Raw genomic sequence first — 15,509 nt, forward strand, 5'->3', positions numbered from 1 at the left:
GCAGGGAGGGTCACCCACAGTGGGAAGCTCCCCGGTCAGTTCTGGCCTGTCCTGCAGGGTCACCCACAGTGAGAACCCCCCGGTCAGTTCTGGCCTGTCCTGCAGAGAGGGTCACCCACAGGGGGAACCCCCTGGTCAGTTCTGGCCTGTCCCGCAGGGAGGGTCACCCACAGTGGGAAACTCCCTGGTCAGTTCTGGCCTGCCCCACAGGGTCATGATGACTGGAATCACGAGATGGCACTGGGGCCCGCTAAGTCCACTTCCAGTTTACGCCCTGACCCTGCCCTGTAACAGGAGGTCTTCCTCGGTCCCCCGCCCTGCCCTCGTGCCCTCACGTACCGCCTCCTCCGAGGGGTAGAAGCCGATGGCCCTCATGACAAAGGGCAGCTCGGGCAGGCGGATGTGCTCGGACACCTCCCGGGGCTCCATGGTGTCGATGCCCTGGCTACGCAGGTGGGAGTAGTAAAAGTAGTCCTCCAGCTCCTGCGGAGGCCAGCCCGTCAGCTGTCAGCCTGGGCTGACCGAGGAGGGGCGCTCGGGGGTGGTGGGGGCCGGGGTGAGGGGGGAAACGCAGGGAGTGACCCAGGGCACCAGCCACCGGACAGGGAGCTCAGCCAACACTACCCTGTAGAACTGTCCTTCCCGGCCACCAGTCACCAGGCTGTAGAACGGAGTCAGGTCATCACCCCCCAGCGAGACGGCAGCGTCCAAGGCACTGGGCAGAGAAAGAGGGGCAGGGTGTCACGGAGGGGGCATTGGCCAGGCACGGGGAAATGAAATCAAAGCAGGAGCCCTCACTGTACTGTGGAGCCTGGGGGGCTTCCCAGTGGAGCCCAGTTGGTACTCTCACTATCCTGGCCTAGTCATCTACAATCTCCGGGAATCTTAGGGGGTAAGGCCCTGTGCCCCAAAGTCGCTGTCCTCCCGGGGAGGGGCCCTGTGCATGAGGTCAGAGCCCAGATAACCACAGTCAGAACAGGACACGGGGCAGGGGAGCACTTCCACCGCAGCCCGGAGCACGAGTGACCTACGCCAGACGGGAAAAAGGACCCTCCACTCTCCAAGGTTAGAGCAGCTGGCCACTCAAAGGTTGGCGGTTTGAACCCACCAGCCGAGGAACTCCGAGGGAGCACGCTGGCAGTCTGCTCCATGAAGATGCCAGCCTCTGAGTCACCAGTACAGTTCTACTCTGTCCTGTGGGGTCACAAGAGTTCTATTCAACTTGGCAGCAGCGGGTCTGGTTTTGTTAGCTCTCTTAGGAAGTTCGTCCTGGAGAGGCTGCTTCTTGGAGGCAAGGATTCTGAAGCTTCGTCTGACTTACTCTGGACATGTTGAAAGTTGGGATCAGTCCTTGGAGAGGGACATCATGCTTGGGAAGGTGGAGGGACAGCCCAGGAGAGAAAGACCCTCGATGAGATGGATTGATTCAGTGACTGGGGTAATGGTAAGGGGTAGGGGTATCAGAGACAATATGTTTGGCACAGGATAGAGCAGGGTTTAGGGCTGTGTTAGAGTTGCTATGAGTCGCAGGCAACTCAACGGCACATAACAACACTACCCCATGGTTGGAATTTTTGAAAATAGGCTCTCTCTTATTGTTATTGCAATTTTGGGGAAACTTTTCAGAGTGAATTGATTTTGCATTCACTCATTCATAAATACTTTTATGATGTTAATTATCATAGCACCAAGTAACCACGTTCTCGGTTCCTCTCTGTGAGTCTCATTTCCATCAATCTCTCTGTCATACTCATTCGTATTTTCTAAGCTTCATCCACAGGCAGGGGCTACCTTTTGATCTTATGTGGTTGATTATTCTGGAAGTTAAGCCTTGGCATGAGTTTTATTCCATGTTCAAAGAACAACAAGGTACTCTGGCGTCTCACGAGTGTCTACTAAACCTGTAAACCTGGCCACTTCTATGATTCAGAGTTTCATGTCACAAAAAATTTAAAAAAAAACAAACAAAAACAAAACACTAAAACATTTACTTTTTCCCCTGTAAATTTTATTTACCCTGTTGTGAATATACACAGCCAATCATATACCAATTCGACAGTGCCCACATGCTCAGTGTAGAAACGACAATTACTTCCCTGGGCTCAGTGCAGGCCTTCTCACCTCCTTTTCTGAGTTGTCAAAAATAGGCCCTTTAAACTACAACATCTCCACAGGCTCGTGACACGTGAGCGGACCCAGTGACCGGAGGCTGCAGCCAGCACACCAGGGTCTAGCCAGCGGCTTCCCTGAGAGTCCACCAGACACTGCAGACAAGGGGCCACCAGCACTGTCCAGACTCTTCGAAAACACAGGGAAAGAAGGAATCCTCCCCAATTCGCTCTGCGAAGGCAAATAACCAGGTCCAGACAGAAGCCACACAGGAAACCACAGGCCAACACCCCTGATGAATGCGGACGTCAAACTCCTCACGGGCAGAATCCAGCAGCATGGTAATGGGGCGCTCACGCCATAACCAGCTGGGCTTCATCCCAGGAATGCTGGGGGGCTCAGTGTCAGCAAGCCAACCCACCTAACTCGGCACATCCTCTCTCGATAAAAATCCTCAAGACAGTCAGAAGAGAAGGGGACTTCCACCGCATGCCTCGGACAGAGCAGATGAGAAAGTCCACAGCCAAGAGTGGACCAGACAACAGCCAGACAGAGACACTGAAAGCGTCCGCGTGAGGCCAGGCCTCAGACAGGATGCTGCTCTCGTCGTTCCTCGTCAGCATCTGGTAGCGGTCCTAGCCAGAACACAAGGAAACAAAAGGTGTCCAGGGTTCTCAGAAGAGGTAAAATCATGTCCACGGGTGGATGACGTGACCTTCTCTACAGAAAATCCCAGAGTCCACAAGGAAACGCCCAGCACGACAAGGAGGTCACAGGTCACCAACCAACAGGAGCTGGGCTTCTCTCCACCAGCTGGGAGCAATCTCAAAGGAGAAGGAAATAAACCCATTTACAGTCACAGTTAAGAGAACAAACACCAGGACTAAACCCAACCAGGAGCATGAAGGATTTAACAATGAAAACTAAAGCGTAGCGTAGCGTAGCGTAAAGACATGGAGAGATGTTCTCTGCTCACGGACTAAAAGACTGAATACTGCTGAAATGTCAACACTGTGTAAAGCAATTTCTAGATTCAATGCAATCCTGGTAAAATTCCAAGTTGTCTTTAAGAAATAGGACAAACCAATCCTCAACTTTATATGGAATGGCAAGACATAGCTAAAAAAAACATAGAAAGAGAACGAAGTAGGAAGGTCCATGTTTCCTGAGTTTAACACATCTCTGGGAGGCTCTGGGGACGTCCACGGCTCATGCAGGGTCCTGTGCTAACTCAGGCTTCCTGAACTTAACACACGGCACCGAGAGGCTGTGGGGGCATCCACGGCTCATCCAGGGTCTTCTCCTAACGGTGAGTCTCTGGCGATCTGAAGCCAGCACTGCTCCACAGCGAGGCACGGCAGTCTCCCCCCTGCAGTCGACAGCCATGGCAGCAAGTCTACAGAGGCTCACCAGCAACAAGTGCCCACCTCCAGCAGGCCACAAGCCTGGCACTGGTCGAGCGACAGACACACAGACCAGTGGGACCCGGCCAGGAATCCACAGTGAATTCCCACTTGGATGGCTCTGGATAAGGACGTTCACCCTCTTTGATAGGAAAAACGAATCTCCTCAGTACCTAGAACTGTCTCGTTTAGGAAAAGGAAATGGGACAAATATTACACGATGCCACTGTTGTAGAATGGGACTGTCCTTGGGGTTGGGGAGAGACTGAGTAAGATGGGTTCAATAATGTATACTGCACTGAAACAGAGGAGAGAGAAAACCGTTTAAAAGAGAGATATAACTAGGTATTTCTGTCATCACAGGAGACTAGAGCGAGGGCTACATGGTGGAGGAGACCTGGGGGAGGGTTTGTAAAACAATGAAAGAATCTTTTCTTTTACTTTTCCATAATTTTTGGACTCATGTACTTATAACTTGTTAGTCAAATTTGTGTCTTCTAGGTTGCAACACCCCCATGATACATCTTCAAGGATATGAACATGTACGGCCAAGCACAATCAGTAAGAGTGCATCTAAATTCCAAAATCAATCTCCATAATAGTCTATGTGTTTCCTACTGCCAAAGGGGCCCTTTAGAGTAGTGAGAGAAGATCTTCACCCTGAAACCCACAGCGTCCCTTTTCAGCAGGAAGTAGCTAAGACGCCATCCCCTTTTCCTTATGACTCAGGGTGAAGTCTCTCTCAGGGAGGAGTGATAGGGAATGGCAAAGGACACACTGACAAAGAAGATTAATCAGAACTGGCTTTGACAAGCACTGTGGCATTTGGACAAGAACAAACTGGGAGGAGGGTAGAGAGAATAGTGCTACAATGAATGAGTGGAAGCCCAAAATCTCTGTAAATGTTTATGAAAATTAATAAAATATAATTATAGAAAAAAAAAAGGAAAAGGAAATGGGGTCCATGTCTCACGTCACACAGAGAAACAGAATGAAAACACATTAGGAGTCTCCGTGCGCCATGTAAAATCACATTCTTAGAAGAACAAGCAGAAGCTTAGCTCCCACGACGGGTTAGCTAGCATCATCCCAAAATAGAAACAGAAGAGTCAAACAATGGGGACCTAATTATTTTTGGAGGACTTCATTTTTAAAAAGCCAAAAGCTTGTTTGTCAAAGACTTAACCGAAAAAGTAAAAAGACAAGAGAGCGTCTCTTTGGAAACCGTCTATCTGAAAAGAAGCTAGTAACTAAAATAGACTTAAAACCTCAAACGAACGACAAAAGGCCTAGACCCAGCACACGAGGAGACACTGACGTGAGCAGACTCTCCACCAGAGTCACAGAGCTAGCGGACACGTGGGAACAGCCTGGCGGTCAGTCATCAAGGAGACGCAGAGCAAACCACAGTGAACGCCTTTACACGTCAACCCCAAAGGCGCAGACTGGAAAAAGGAGGAAACAACAAATGTCGGTGAGGATGTGTGCGAACTAGAGCCCTGACCCGCCGCTGGTGAGAACACCAAGTGGTGTGGCTGCTGTGGAAGGCCGTGCTCAAAACCGAAAAGGAAAACTGGCAGAGGGACCAGTGACTGCAGCCCTTGGCGTGTGACCCGCAGACGTGAGAGCAGGGACTCAGACACAGACTGCTGGGCTCACGGTCCCCACCGCCCACTCGCTCCCCACCGCCCACTCGCTCCCCACCGCCCACTCGCTCTGTAGAGCAGAAGACCTTGCCCAGGAGACACGATGCTGAGTGGACTAGGTCAACCGTAAGAGGACAGAGTGGACAACCTCACTTCTTATACAGAACACCTCCCTGAAATGCCAACATATAGAAACCAGAGCTCATCCATGGTTAGCAGCAATGAGGGCAACGGAAGGGACGTTAATAATGACCTGAAAATCAGAGTGATTTAAGGTACGGCTGCTGTTACAGCTGCCAATAAGTTGTGAACAAAGTTGTGCGGTGGGTGTATTTACAACATGCCCAACAAAAGAACAAAGGAGGAGTCACCGAGTTCACTGGTGAAATGGACGGTGGGGTGCCAGCAATGGCGGGGAGATGGGAGGTGGGGCGCCAGGAATGGCGGGGAGATGGGAGGTGGGGCGCCAGGAATGGCGGGGAGATGGGAGGCGTGGCTAACTGCCTCCTCAGTCATGACACCAGAAGAATCAGAGAGTGCCAGCTACCATTACAGGACATTTTGATCAAAGATTCCAGACAGGTCTTGATCAAAAGGGGGAAATGGAGAACAGAATTTCCACTCTTCACTTTCCGGAACCATGATAGATAGATGAAGCTCTAAAACTACTGCCTTGAGATACTCTTTAAACCTTAGACCACAATGATCTCCTGAAGTCGTCTTAAAGTCAACCAACAGTCTATGTTAACAGTGAAAAAAATCCCTGCTTCGAGCACCGCACCGAGCACCGAGCACTGAGCACCGAGCTCTGTGCTCTCTAAGACCGTGTCTGTGGGACCAAAGCTCAGGGAGCAGTGAGTTTATGTTAATGAGGGAGAACACCTCAGGAAAGAGAGTGAGGTGGTGCAACAGAGTGAAGACGCTAGCTGGCATCACTGAGCTGAGCATGCAGAAACCATCCTGCTGCAGGAACCTTTAAAACTCAAACCTACGGCTGCCGAGTCAGTGCCAAGCACTGACGGCCTTCCCGTGGTTTCTAATTCTGTGCAGGATGACGGGAGCAGAGCGCCTTATCTTTCTCCGGAGAAGACACGCACACCCGCTGGGTCTGAATCCCCACTCCCAGACAGCAGCCCTGCCCACAGCCCACTACACTACCAGAGATCCCAGCACAAAGAAGGCAGGAAGAGCCCTTCAAAGGATGAGAAAACCTACGTTTGCGTGAGGGCAGCTTTGCCTCTTACAAAACACTGACAATATGAAGTCATTATGATAATCCAATAAATGGATTTCTGCTAATCGGGAGATTAGTCCCGTGCTGGGATATGAGAACAAGCTTGGAAGGGATCACAGCAGGGAAGTGAGGAAGCACCCAGAGTCAGACGTGCCCCCTGCCTCTGCCACTGGTAAGCTGTTATGAGCAAGTAACAGGAATGCTCTGTGCCTCAGTGTGCCAATCTGTAAAGTGGGGAAGATGCCGCAGGCACGTGACGCGCACCCTTCCTATTTCTCCTGGGAAGAAATAAGTTGGGACCAGAAGGCCTGCTGTGAACTCCAGCCCCACCCTAGGGTGGGCCGTCACCTAAGCCTTCCAAATGAGTTTCTCATTCTGGACAGAGAGGTAACCACAGAATGGCAGAGAGGACAGAAGGGGACCAGAACTGGCTCACAGAAAAGGCCTGGAATAGAATGGCTCCAGTTACTACTCCCAAACCCAAACACACGGCCTTCAGCTCCACTAAAGCTCTCCCGGGGCTCATGGTCACTTCCCACCAGGGTACGGCCACCTCCCGTCAGGGTCCCCCCCCAGGTCAGGGCCGCCTCCTGCTGGGGTCCCCGGGGCTCACGTCCACCTGCCGCCAGGGTTCAGATGTACATTTTTATGACACAAGACAGCCTGTCTTTCTCCTGAGGAGCAGAAGGTGGGTTTGAACCACCTCCCTTCCAGTTAGCAGTCCCACATGTAACTCAATAACATCAGGGCCCCTCCTTGCAGACACTGGGGCCCCAGGAGTGGGCGCTGCTGTGTACCTACACTTCCCCAGAAGAGGCACTCATAAACCTGCTCTCAACCCTCTTGGGGGCTGGGAAAAGGCCGTGGGGTCCTAGCAGGGCTGTACCCAGGAGGGCCCCCAGCAGGCTCTGCCTTCATCCCACTGAGGTCGGTTTCAGGCCAGGCCCAGGGTCCACTTAGAAAGGTCAGGGGCCAGGCCAGGCGCAGGGCCAGAGAATGCTCAGAGGTGACTCAGAGGAGCCCCTGAGCCCCAGCACCCTCTAGGGGACACACACAAGAGCCCCCCGCTCCCCCAGCTCCAGCTTCAAGCTAGTCTGGTGGTGAAGCATAAGAGTGTTGGGAGACTGTAATAGAGTGGCAAAAAGGGGTGCTTGCTTGCAACGATGGGGAGAAGGGCCAAGGTGTGGGTGAACCCCGGAGAAAGGGGCTGGACAGGGGTCCCTGGACAGCTCCATCTGCCACACTGACAGCGTCCTGGCCTGGGGGCTGTGCGTGTGGCCGACTCAAGTCCAGCCCATTTCAACCTTACAGGACATAGCAGAGCGACCGCTTGGCTTTGAGGCTGGGGGTCTGCACAGGAGCACGCTGCCTTGCCGTCTCCCCACGGAGAAATACGGGCCTTCCTGTCAGCAGGCCAGAGCCTAACTGCCCTAATACTTGGTCAATACAAGTTGGAATGAGCTTGATGGCAACTTTAAAAATTCTCTTTGGTTCATCAAGGAAACAGACGACCAGGTCTTCTTTCCGTAAGCCCATCTGTGGCCTGCAGAGTCGCTGGCAGGTTTGAACTGCCAGCCTTTCAGTGAGCAACCAAACACTTAACCACCTCGCCACCAGGGCTGTGACCATATGACGACAGTGGTGGTGGCTGCTGTTAGTTCCTGGGCAGACCCCCAGGCCTTCACGCACCCTCTGCCTGGACTGGGGTCCTGGGGCAGCCTTGATGGAAGCACTGGGCCGGAAGGCATCCCTTCCTCCCACGCCTGGCCTCACCATCAGTATGCGTGGTGGGAATTTTGTTTATTATTTAGGGTTTTCTAACTTCTTTCCATTAGTGAGTGCGGAACATATTAAGACACCAGAAGCAGTAATGAAGTGCTAATTAGGTTATAACAATCCTTTGTCCCACCGACAAATTAAACTGAAATTCTCGGCAGCCTGGACTCCAGCCAGGCACAGGGAACCGACTGGACAGGGGCTGGTGCTGCTAGCTGATAGACTGGACAGAAATGAAAGCATGGGGAGACTGTCCTTCCCCCCTAAACCCTGGCTCTCCTCCCCTAGGGTCCCGGGGAGCAGGCAGGTCTCAGGTGCCTAGCATCGCCTCTCTGCAGGAATGAAGGGGTGTCCCTGCCTGGGCCCAGATCTTCCAGCTCCCCAGATCGGAGATCTGAGAGTCAGAGCTACGATGTGAGATTGTCTCGGGTTGAACACGCGTGTCACTGGTGATTTCTGCTCTCGGAATGGCCAAGCAGGACGCTTCCCTGGCTACCATGGGCCAGCTGTGCCCTTGGCTTGGACCTGGGGTGGTGAGTTCAGTTGTTCTTGTAATAGCAGTGCTCTGGGGAAACAAGGCGGCTCCCAGCTCTGCCTTCTTAGGTGAATGTGGGAGGGTGACCAGCAGAGCCCGCAGGCTACTGGAGGCAGGGCCAGAGCCTGGCTTGGGGTCAAAGGAAAGACCACCCAAAAAACCCGCCCCCTTTTTAGAAACAAAGGTTCTGAGCTCCTAAGCCAATGTCTCTACGAGGAAGTCTGCAAAGGAAATCGTGACCACAGTTTCACACAAACAACACGCACACTACCCAGCTCTCCGAGTTCATTTTCTACCTGTGCTGTATACACGCTGTGTGTGGGAAGACAGGGTCATTTAGCGACCACCTAGCTCGGTCCTTTAAATGGATTAGAGCAAACCAATTCTTACTCACACCCACAAACCAAAACCCTGCCTGCACGACAGAACACAGCCGCTTCACAGGGTCCCAGGCTGTAAACCTCAGCGTCTTCTCCCCTTTTAACTCTTGTAAAACAAAACGTGCCGCAGCTCACCCTCCAGGGGCCTCTGTACGTAAGGTCAGCTGGACGGGATGGGGTGCGGAGGCACAGAAGTTCATGGACGTGGCCACTAAATGTGGGGTCAGTGGCTCAAACGTCCACCTCCACACAGGGATCTCTGGTGGCCTAGTGGGAAGGAGCTGTGCTGACAACCCCAGAGCAGGGAGTTTGAGTCCACCAGCTGCTCCATGGCAGAAGACCGCCAGTCTCCTCTTGTGTGACTTGCTGCCTCTGAAAACCTGCTGGACGGTCAGTTCTGTGTTGGTTCTGACTCACGGGCACATAACAACACACACATACACACGAAGCTCATCGAATCAGTGGTTACCCTGAGGTGATCTTTAAACTTCATATAAAAAATATTCTGAGCTCTTTTTAAAAACAAACAGTACTCAGAACTTGTCCAACTCCTGGTAATGCTGCACCAGTCTCAGAGGTTACACTCCTGGTGCGTGGGCACTGCCCGTCTTCGTCCCCCAGGGCCACTGGTGGAGTGGCACCTCGAGGGAGCCGAACCCTGTGTGTTAGAGGGCTGGGGAATGTGCCCTGAGCGTTAGGCTTTCTAAGATCCACGTGGGGCCAGCTGAAGAGCAGGGACCTGACAGCGGAGCTCGGACCCCAGGGGAGGGTGAGTGGCGCCCATGGAGAAGGGACGCCCGCACGGAGAGCGCGCCCCGCCGCTCACACGGCTGGACCAGGAGACACGGCCCATGACTCCTGACCACTGTGTATACTTTCAACAGCACAAAATTTACCTCTTTAATCAAAAGAGTCAACTGAGAACAGCCAAACCCAAACCAAATCTCGACCTGACTAATCAATATAACCCTAACCCAGGCCCGCCTGCGTCCAGCTGGCGCCGTCCCATTGGCCGTTCAGACACAGGCCCCCTCGCAGGGGCTCTGGGCCGGGACCCTTAACAAACAGACTGCTGGTATCTTTCTCCCCGGGATAACTGGCGGTTTGACCCTGGTCAGCAGTCAAATGCTTTAATTGCATGCCACCAGCCCTCCTTACTTCAGGAAAGTCACACGACCGTTGGCATGGCCCCTGACGTGACAGCGAGCTCTGGAAAGCAGTTCCACCTGCAGCCCCACTTCTCCTCTGATGTCTCTCCTCATCCCTGCCCCTCCTGTGAGAGGCGCCCCGGGCTCTCCAGCACACGCCCCCTCTCACCACAGTTCCTTGCTTGGCTCACCCCTCTGTGTCCCATGCTGGTGGGTGAGTGGCCTGAGGCACAGGCCTGGCCCGGGCACCTGTGTACCCGCAGGAGGCCTGGCAGGGCCTCCCGCTGAGGTAACAAGGCAGCCTGTAGGCCCAGCAGCCCGCCCCTCGTGTACCTTAAATTAATCTCCCACTGGGAGACAGAACGGTCCTTTCCTCCAGCCGTGAAGGCGTAGCAGCCGTCGAAGGACAGGGTCAAACTGGATACCCCATTTGGGTGGCAGATGATGGCGCACGTCTTATGGGGGTTGCCATCCACCGGCAGGATCTGGAGTCCTACCTAGAGAGAGACAGAACTGGAGGCTGGGGCGCCGGGGCCCTCTGTGCCTGAGACCCCGAGTTACTACCGAACACTGTGCAGGAAGGATCTGTGGGCTGCACCCCTCCTGGTGGGCGGGCGTCACCCCTAGAGCCCACACAGTGGCCCGTAGGGTGGTCCCTCGGGGTGAACCCCTCCTGGTGGGCAGGAGTCACCCCTAGAGCCCACACGGCGGCCCGTTGGGTGGTCCCTCGGGGTGAACCCCTCCTGGTGGGCAGGCGTCACCCCTAGAGCAAACACGGTGGCCTGTTGGGTGGTCCCTCGGGGATGGCACCAGGCTCCAGCTGGGCATGCAGTTCCTGTTGCTACAGAGAAAGGGCACTCCCCCATGGGTGTGGTGAGACGTCCCGGGCTTTCCAGAACAGTCCAGGGGTGGTATGTGCTTGTCAGCAGAGATTCCTCATTAAATGTACAGCCAAGCAGGCCTGGCTTGGGCATCTTTCTGGGATTTTTCTCCTAAGCAGCCCGGATGGAGCGATGGTGAGCACATGGCTGCTGAGAACCACATGGTGGGTGGTTCAAGCCCTCTCAGGGACCCGTGTGCAGGGCAGCCAGGGACATCTGCACGTGCACACGGGGGCTCCAAGCCCTGCGGAGGCTCGACTTTGTCATGGAGAGTGGCTAGGAGACGAAAGTGACTCAAAGGCACCTCACAACAACAAAATTCAACGTATGCATGGAAAAGAACCCAAGGGAAGGGACAGGTGCCCTCACCTGGGGTAAAGAAAATACTGGAAGCCCAAAAAGGTCTCCCAGGAGTTGGCGCCACTGTCCACGGTCATTTCAGGGGCCCTGCTGATTCAGATTGCTTTGCTGCACTTGGCTTTTCCACAGATATTTATGGGGTTCTTGTGTGGGGTGAGAGGGGAGTCTGAAACCAAACTCAAGGTTTGCAGCAGCCTCGTGTGGCGCGTCCGCTGGCACCATCTTGCCAGCAGCACCTGGTGTCAGGGGTGCCGGCTGGTCACCCTCACAACACTTCAGAGTCCCTTCTAAGGCCACCGCACACACGGCAGACTCCAGCATGTTGCAAGCCTAACTTCTACGTGCACTTGAAACCAAATCTTCTGTCTTTACTGGGTTATCTGCTTGATTGTGGTGGTTTGAAACCCAACCACAGCCTCTCTGAGGTCCTGGGCCTGGACTTGAAGCCAAGCATCCCTGAGGGGACAGTGGGTGGCCTGGGACGGGCGGCTGGTACCTTGTCTCTGTTAATGAATGCCAGGTAGCGTTTCTGGAGGTCGGAGCTGGTCTTCACAGGAAGGAGCTGGACCTGTTCAATGGGCGAGCCGTAGGTCGGCCCAAGGAGAGTCTTTCTGCAAAATAAGAGAGAGAATTTTAAAGCCACAGCCGAATGGAGGTCTGATGGCTTTCTGGTGGCGATGTTCTCAGAAGGCTTCACCCTAAACTCCCGTCTCGTCCCTCAGGGAAGCAGGAAGGGGCTCGCCGTGCAGAAGGAAGGAAGGGCCACGTGCCCCCACAGACTGTCCCCATGACGCTGAAAAGGGAGCACACTGTAGGGGCCCTGGCCCACCCCCTGCTCCTTATACCACACCAGCGGTTCTGGGTTCGTTGTTTTGTGAAATACTTATTTCTCCCATGTTTAGACACCTTACAAAACAGAAAATCAAAACCCTCACTACCATCAAGTCTCCTCCCGCTCAGAGCTGGAACACAGGTCAGGGCTGTCGTCAGGGGCCGTCAAGGTGACTGGGCTCACCCAGACAGTGAGCAAGCGGTCTGAGTCGGCCCTCCCCGTGTCCGTCACCGACAGGCGGGCTGACATATGCACTGCAGCAGCGGGCTCAAGCATGTTGGAGGACAGAGCAGGGCTGCCCCGGGGGTTCCGCGGCTGGAAGACTTCACAGGCGCACAATGTCTCGTCCTTCTCCCTGGAGAGTCAACCTCCCAGGATTCAAGCTGCTGACCTCCCAACCTCTCAACCCACGGCGCCACCTGAACTCCTCTTAGACCCACACAAAGCAGGAAGTCCCTAACAGCTCGCTATGTTGTTATGTGGTGTTGAGTTGCCAGCGATCCTGTGCACAGCAGCTCTGAACCCATCTCTGTCCTGAGCCAGTCTCACTGCCTCCAACACACCTAACCCCATCGCCCCAGTCACTAAGTCAATCCTTCTCATCCAGGTCTTCCTCTCCTGCACTGTCCCTCCACCCTTCCCAGCACGATGTCCATCTCCAAGGACCATCCGTACTTGAGAATTTCTTTTCCATGTTTGTATATCTATTTTTTTCCCAACTTCTATCCTATTTTCCTATGGAAATGAATCCTGCGCACTCTTCCTAGGGAAGTGTCTGACCCAAGCTGCCTTGGAGCCACGTCCACAGAGAGCGACCTCACGCGGCCCTCATTTCTTTTTATAAAAGCAACACGACGTCCCAGTGGTTCGACAACCTTCATTTCACTGATCCCCTATTAATGGACATTTGGATTGCTTCCATCTAAAGACACCGTTCCCGGCCAGCCATCCTCGGAGCCACCTCTTGGCATCCTGTGTGCGTGCTTCCGTGGGCTACAATTCCTAGAAGTCGTGAGGAGGGATGGGGCTTAATTGAGGGTGACGAATGGCTTTCCCCAAAGGTCACGCCAATTCTCTCTCTCTCACACACACACACACACACACCCACCCCTGGTTTTCAGCGTGCGAGGCTGCCTGCACCCTTGCCAAGCTCTGAACACCATCAATCATTTTTATCTCTGCTAATCTGGCTTCTGAGAAATGGCATCTGGCTTTCATTTGCATCTCTGATACAGCAGTGAGCCGCTTCTCAGAGCTTTACTGGCTTTCTCCTCCTGTGAAGTGCCTTTTCATGTTCTTTTAAATATTTTGTAAATGCCATTTTCAAATTCTCTGGGCTTTCTCATGAAAAGGCATATCTCTCCCAGTGAAGTTTTGGTTTCTCGGCTTTGCTATTTCAATGCATGTGGAAGCTAGACAATGAATAAGGGAGACCACAGTCACTCAAGGAAGACACGGTGTCTCTGAATTGAGGTGTTGGCGAAAAATACGGAATATTCGACGGACTAACAAAAAAAAAGGGGCGATTCCATCCTGGAAGAGGCACAACGGCGACGGTGAAGCTCTGGAGAAGGACGGTGTGACCTTGTCTCCATGCTATCAGGAAAGGTCATCCCTGGAGGACACCCTGGTCCCCAGAGGAAGACATCCTGGTCCACAGAGGAGGACATCCCAGTGTCCAGAGGAGGACATCCCAGTCCCCAGAGGAGGATATCCTGGTCCCCTAAGGGGACATCTCAGTCCCCGGGGTGGGGGTGGGGATATCCCAGTCCTCAGGGAACATCCAGTCTCCGGAGGACCTCCCAGTCTCCTGGTCCCTGGGCGAGGACATCCTGGTCCCTGGGGGGTACCCAGTCCCCGGAAGAAGACATCCCAGTGTCTGGAGGAGGACATCATACTTGCAAAAGCAGAAGGGCAGCGGGAGAGAGCCCGCCCCTCCACAAGCTGGGCCAGTCCACGGGGGCTGTGGCAATGGGCTCAGGCCCAGCTGAGGCACAAGGACGCTGGACGGTGACGGTTGTGTTGTCACAGGATCGCTGTGACTTGGAGCTGACGGACAGGAACCCGTGAGACGCCTGAAGCGAGGCTGGTGGGAAGGCTCTGGACGAGACAGGGGTGGTGCTTCAACTCCAGGACAGGGCGAAGCACACAAGAGCTCCCCACGGCCAGCGCTCATTTTAAAATGGCTCATTTGCTTCTGCGTGAATTTGATCTCCAGAAATTCTTTTTAAGACTCTCTTACTGTGGTAAAAATACACCTACCACAACCTGTGCTGCCTTGCCACTCTTCCGTGTGGGGATGCCTGGCGCTGAGCCGACCTCTGAATGCTGAGGACTGACCTAGCCCACTGGCTTTCCACACACGTCACCTGCCGTCCTCACGACACAGCAGCGCTCTCCCCACTGCCGCCCTATGACGCCCACTGCCAGCTTCCCTTTCTGATCTCTCCTTCCTGCATTCTAGTCTCCCCTGGACAAGCACTGCCCTTGGGATCTACTACTATTTTTGACTGTCCTCAGGGACAATCTAGACCGACACCATTGCTCTTCAGCACTCTGGAGAGGTCCATGACAGCACAAGCTCCGAATGCAATTCGTCTTTTGGTTCCATGACTGCTGCTGGTGTTAATTGTGGAGCTGAGCAAGCTGTAACTGCTGACACTCTCAATCTCTTCTCCATCCATCATGGTGCTGCCCCTGGGTCCAGTGGTGGGAATCTTTGTCTTCTTGATGTTGAGCTTCACATGGCCAGGAGAGATCGGTCTTTGGAGAAGGACATCATGCTCGAATGGTGCAGGAGAGGGAGACCCCAGATGAGAGGAATTGATACAGTGACTGGGGTGATGGGAGTTGGTGTCAGAATCGGTGAGACTGGCTCAGGACAGGGCAGGGTTCAGAGCTGCTGTACAGAGCGTCACTATGCATCGCAGGCAACTCGACCAATAACATTCTATGACAGATTTGGAAGCAGGAGTGGCATCCACTTCCTAAAGAACATGCCTCTGGAAACTCTGTGAACTTTGATTAATGTCGACAGCCGTAAAGGGGCTTTCAGGTCTTTTGCTCGTAGGGTTGCAAGAGTTGTGCTCAACTGAAAGGCCATCAACAACAAGGGACAATAGTGTCAATTCACCCCTAACGTGACTCTTCCCTTTAAAAGCCTGTGTCTTCTTGTTTGGCTTGAAGCTGAGCCATGGGGGCTGAG

The 15,509-nt window shown here is 53.7% G+C and overlaps 1 protein-coding gene across 1 annotated transcript in view; it reads right to left on the bottom strand.

The window, feature by feature from the left end:
* The window catches only part of WDR66 (WD repeat domain 66), an 80,166-nt gene that overhangs the window by 16,055 nt on the left and 48,602 nt on the right, over positions 1-15,509 (bottom strand). Inside the window, exons 15-18 of the mRNA XM_006894711.1 lie at positions 11,969-12,083; positions 10,565-10,728; positions 625-715; positions 340-483 (exon numbers count right to left, since the gene is read on the bottom strand). Of these exons, the coding sequence (XP_006894773.1) occupies positions 340-483; positions 625-715; positions 10,565-10,728; positions 11,969-12,083 (514 nt within the window). The remainder of the gene's footprint in view (positions 1-339; positions 484-624; positions 716-10,564; positions 10,729-11,968; positions 12,084-15,509) is intronic.

The sequence above is a fragment of the Elephantulus edwardii genome, unplaced genomic scaffold (assembly GCF_000299155.1).
Source record: "Elephantulus edwardii isolate Elephantulus edwardi_28Jun2011 unplaced genomic scaffold, EleEdw1.0 scaffold00148, whole genome shotgun sequence".
In the NCBI taxonomy this organism is placed as follows: Eukaryota; Metazoa; Chordata; class Mammalia; order Macroscelidea; family Macroscelididae; genus Elephantulus; species Elephantulus edwardii.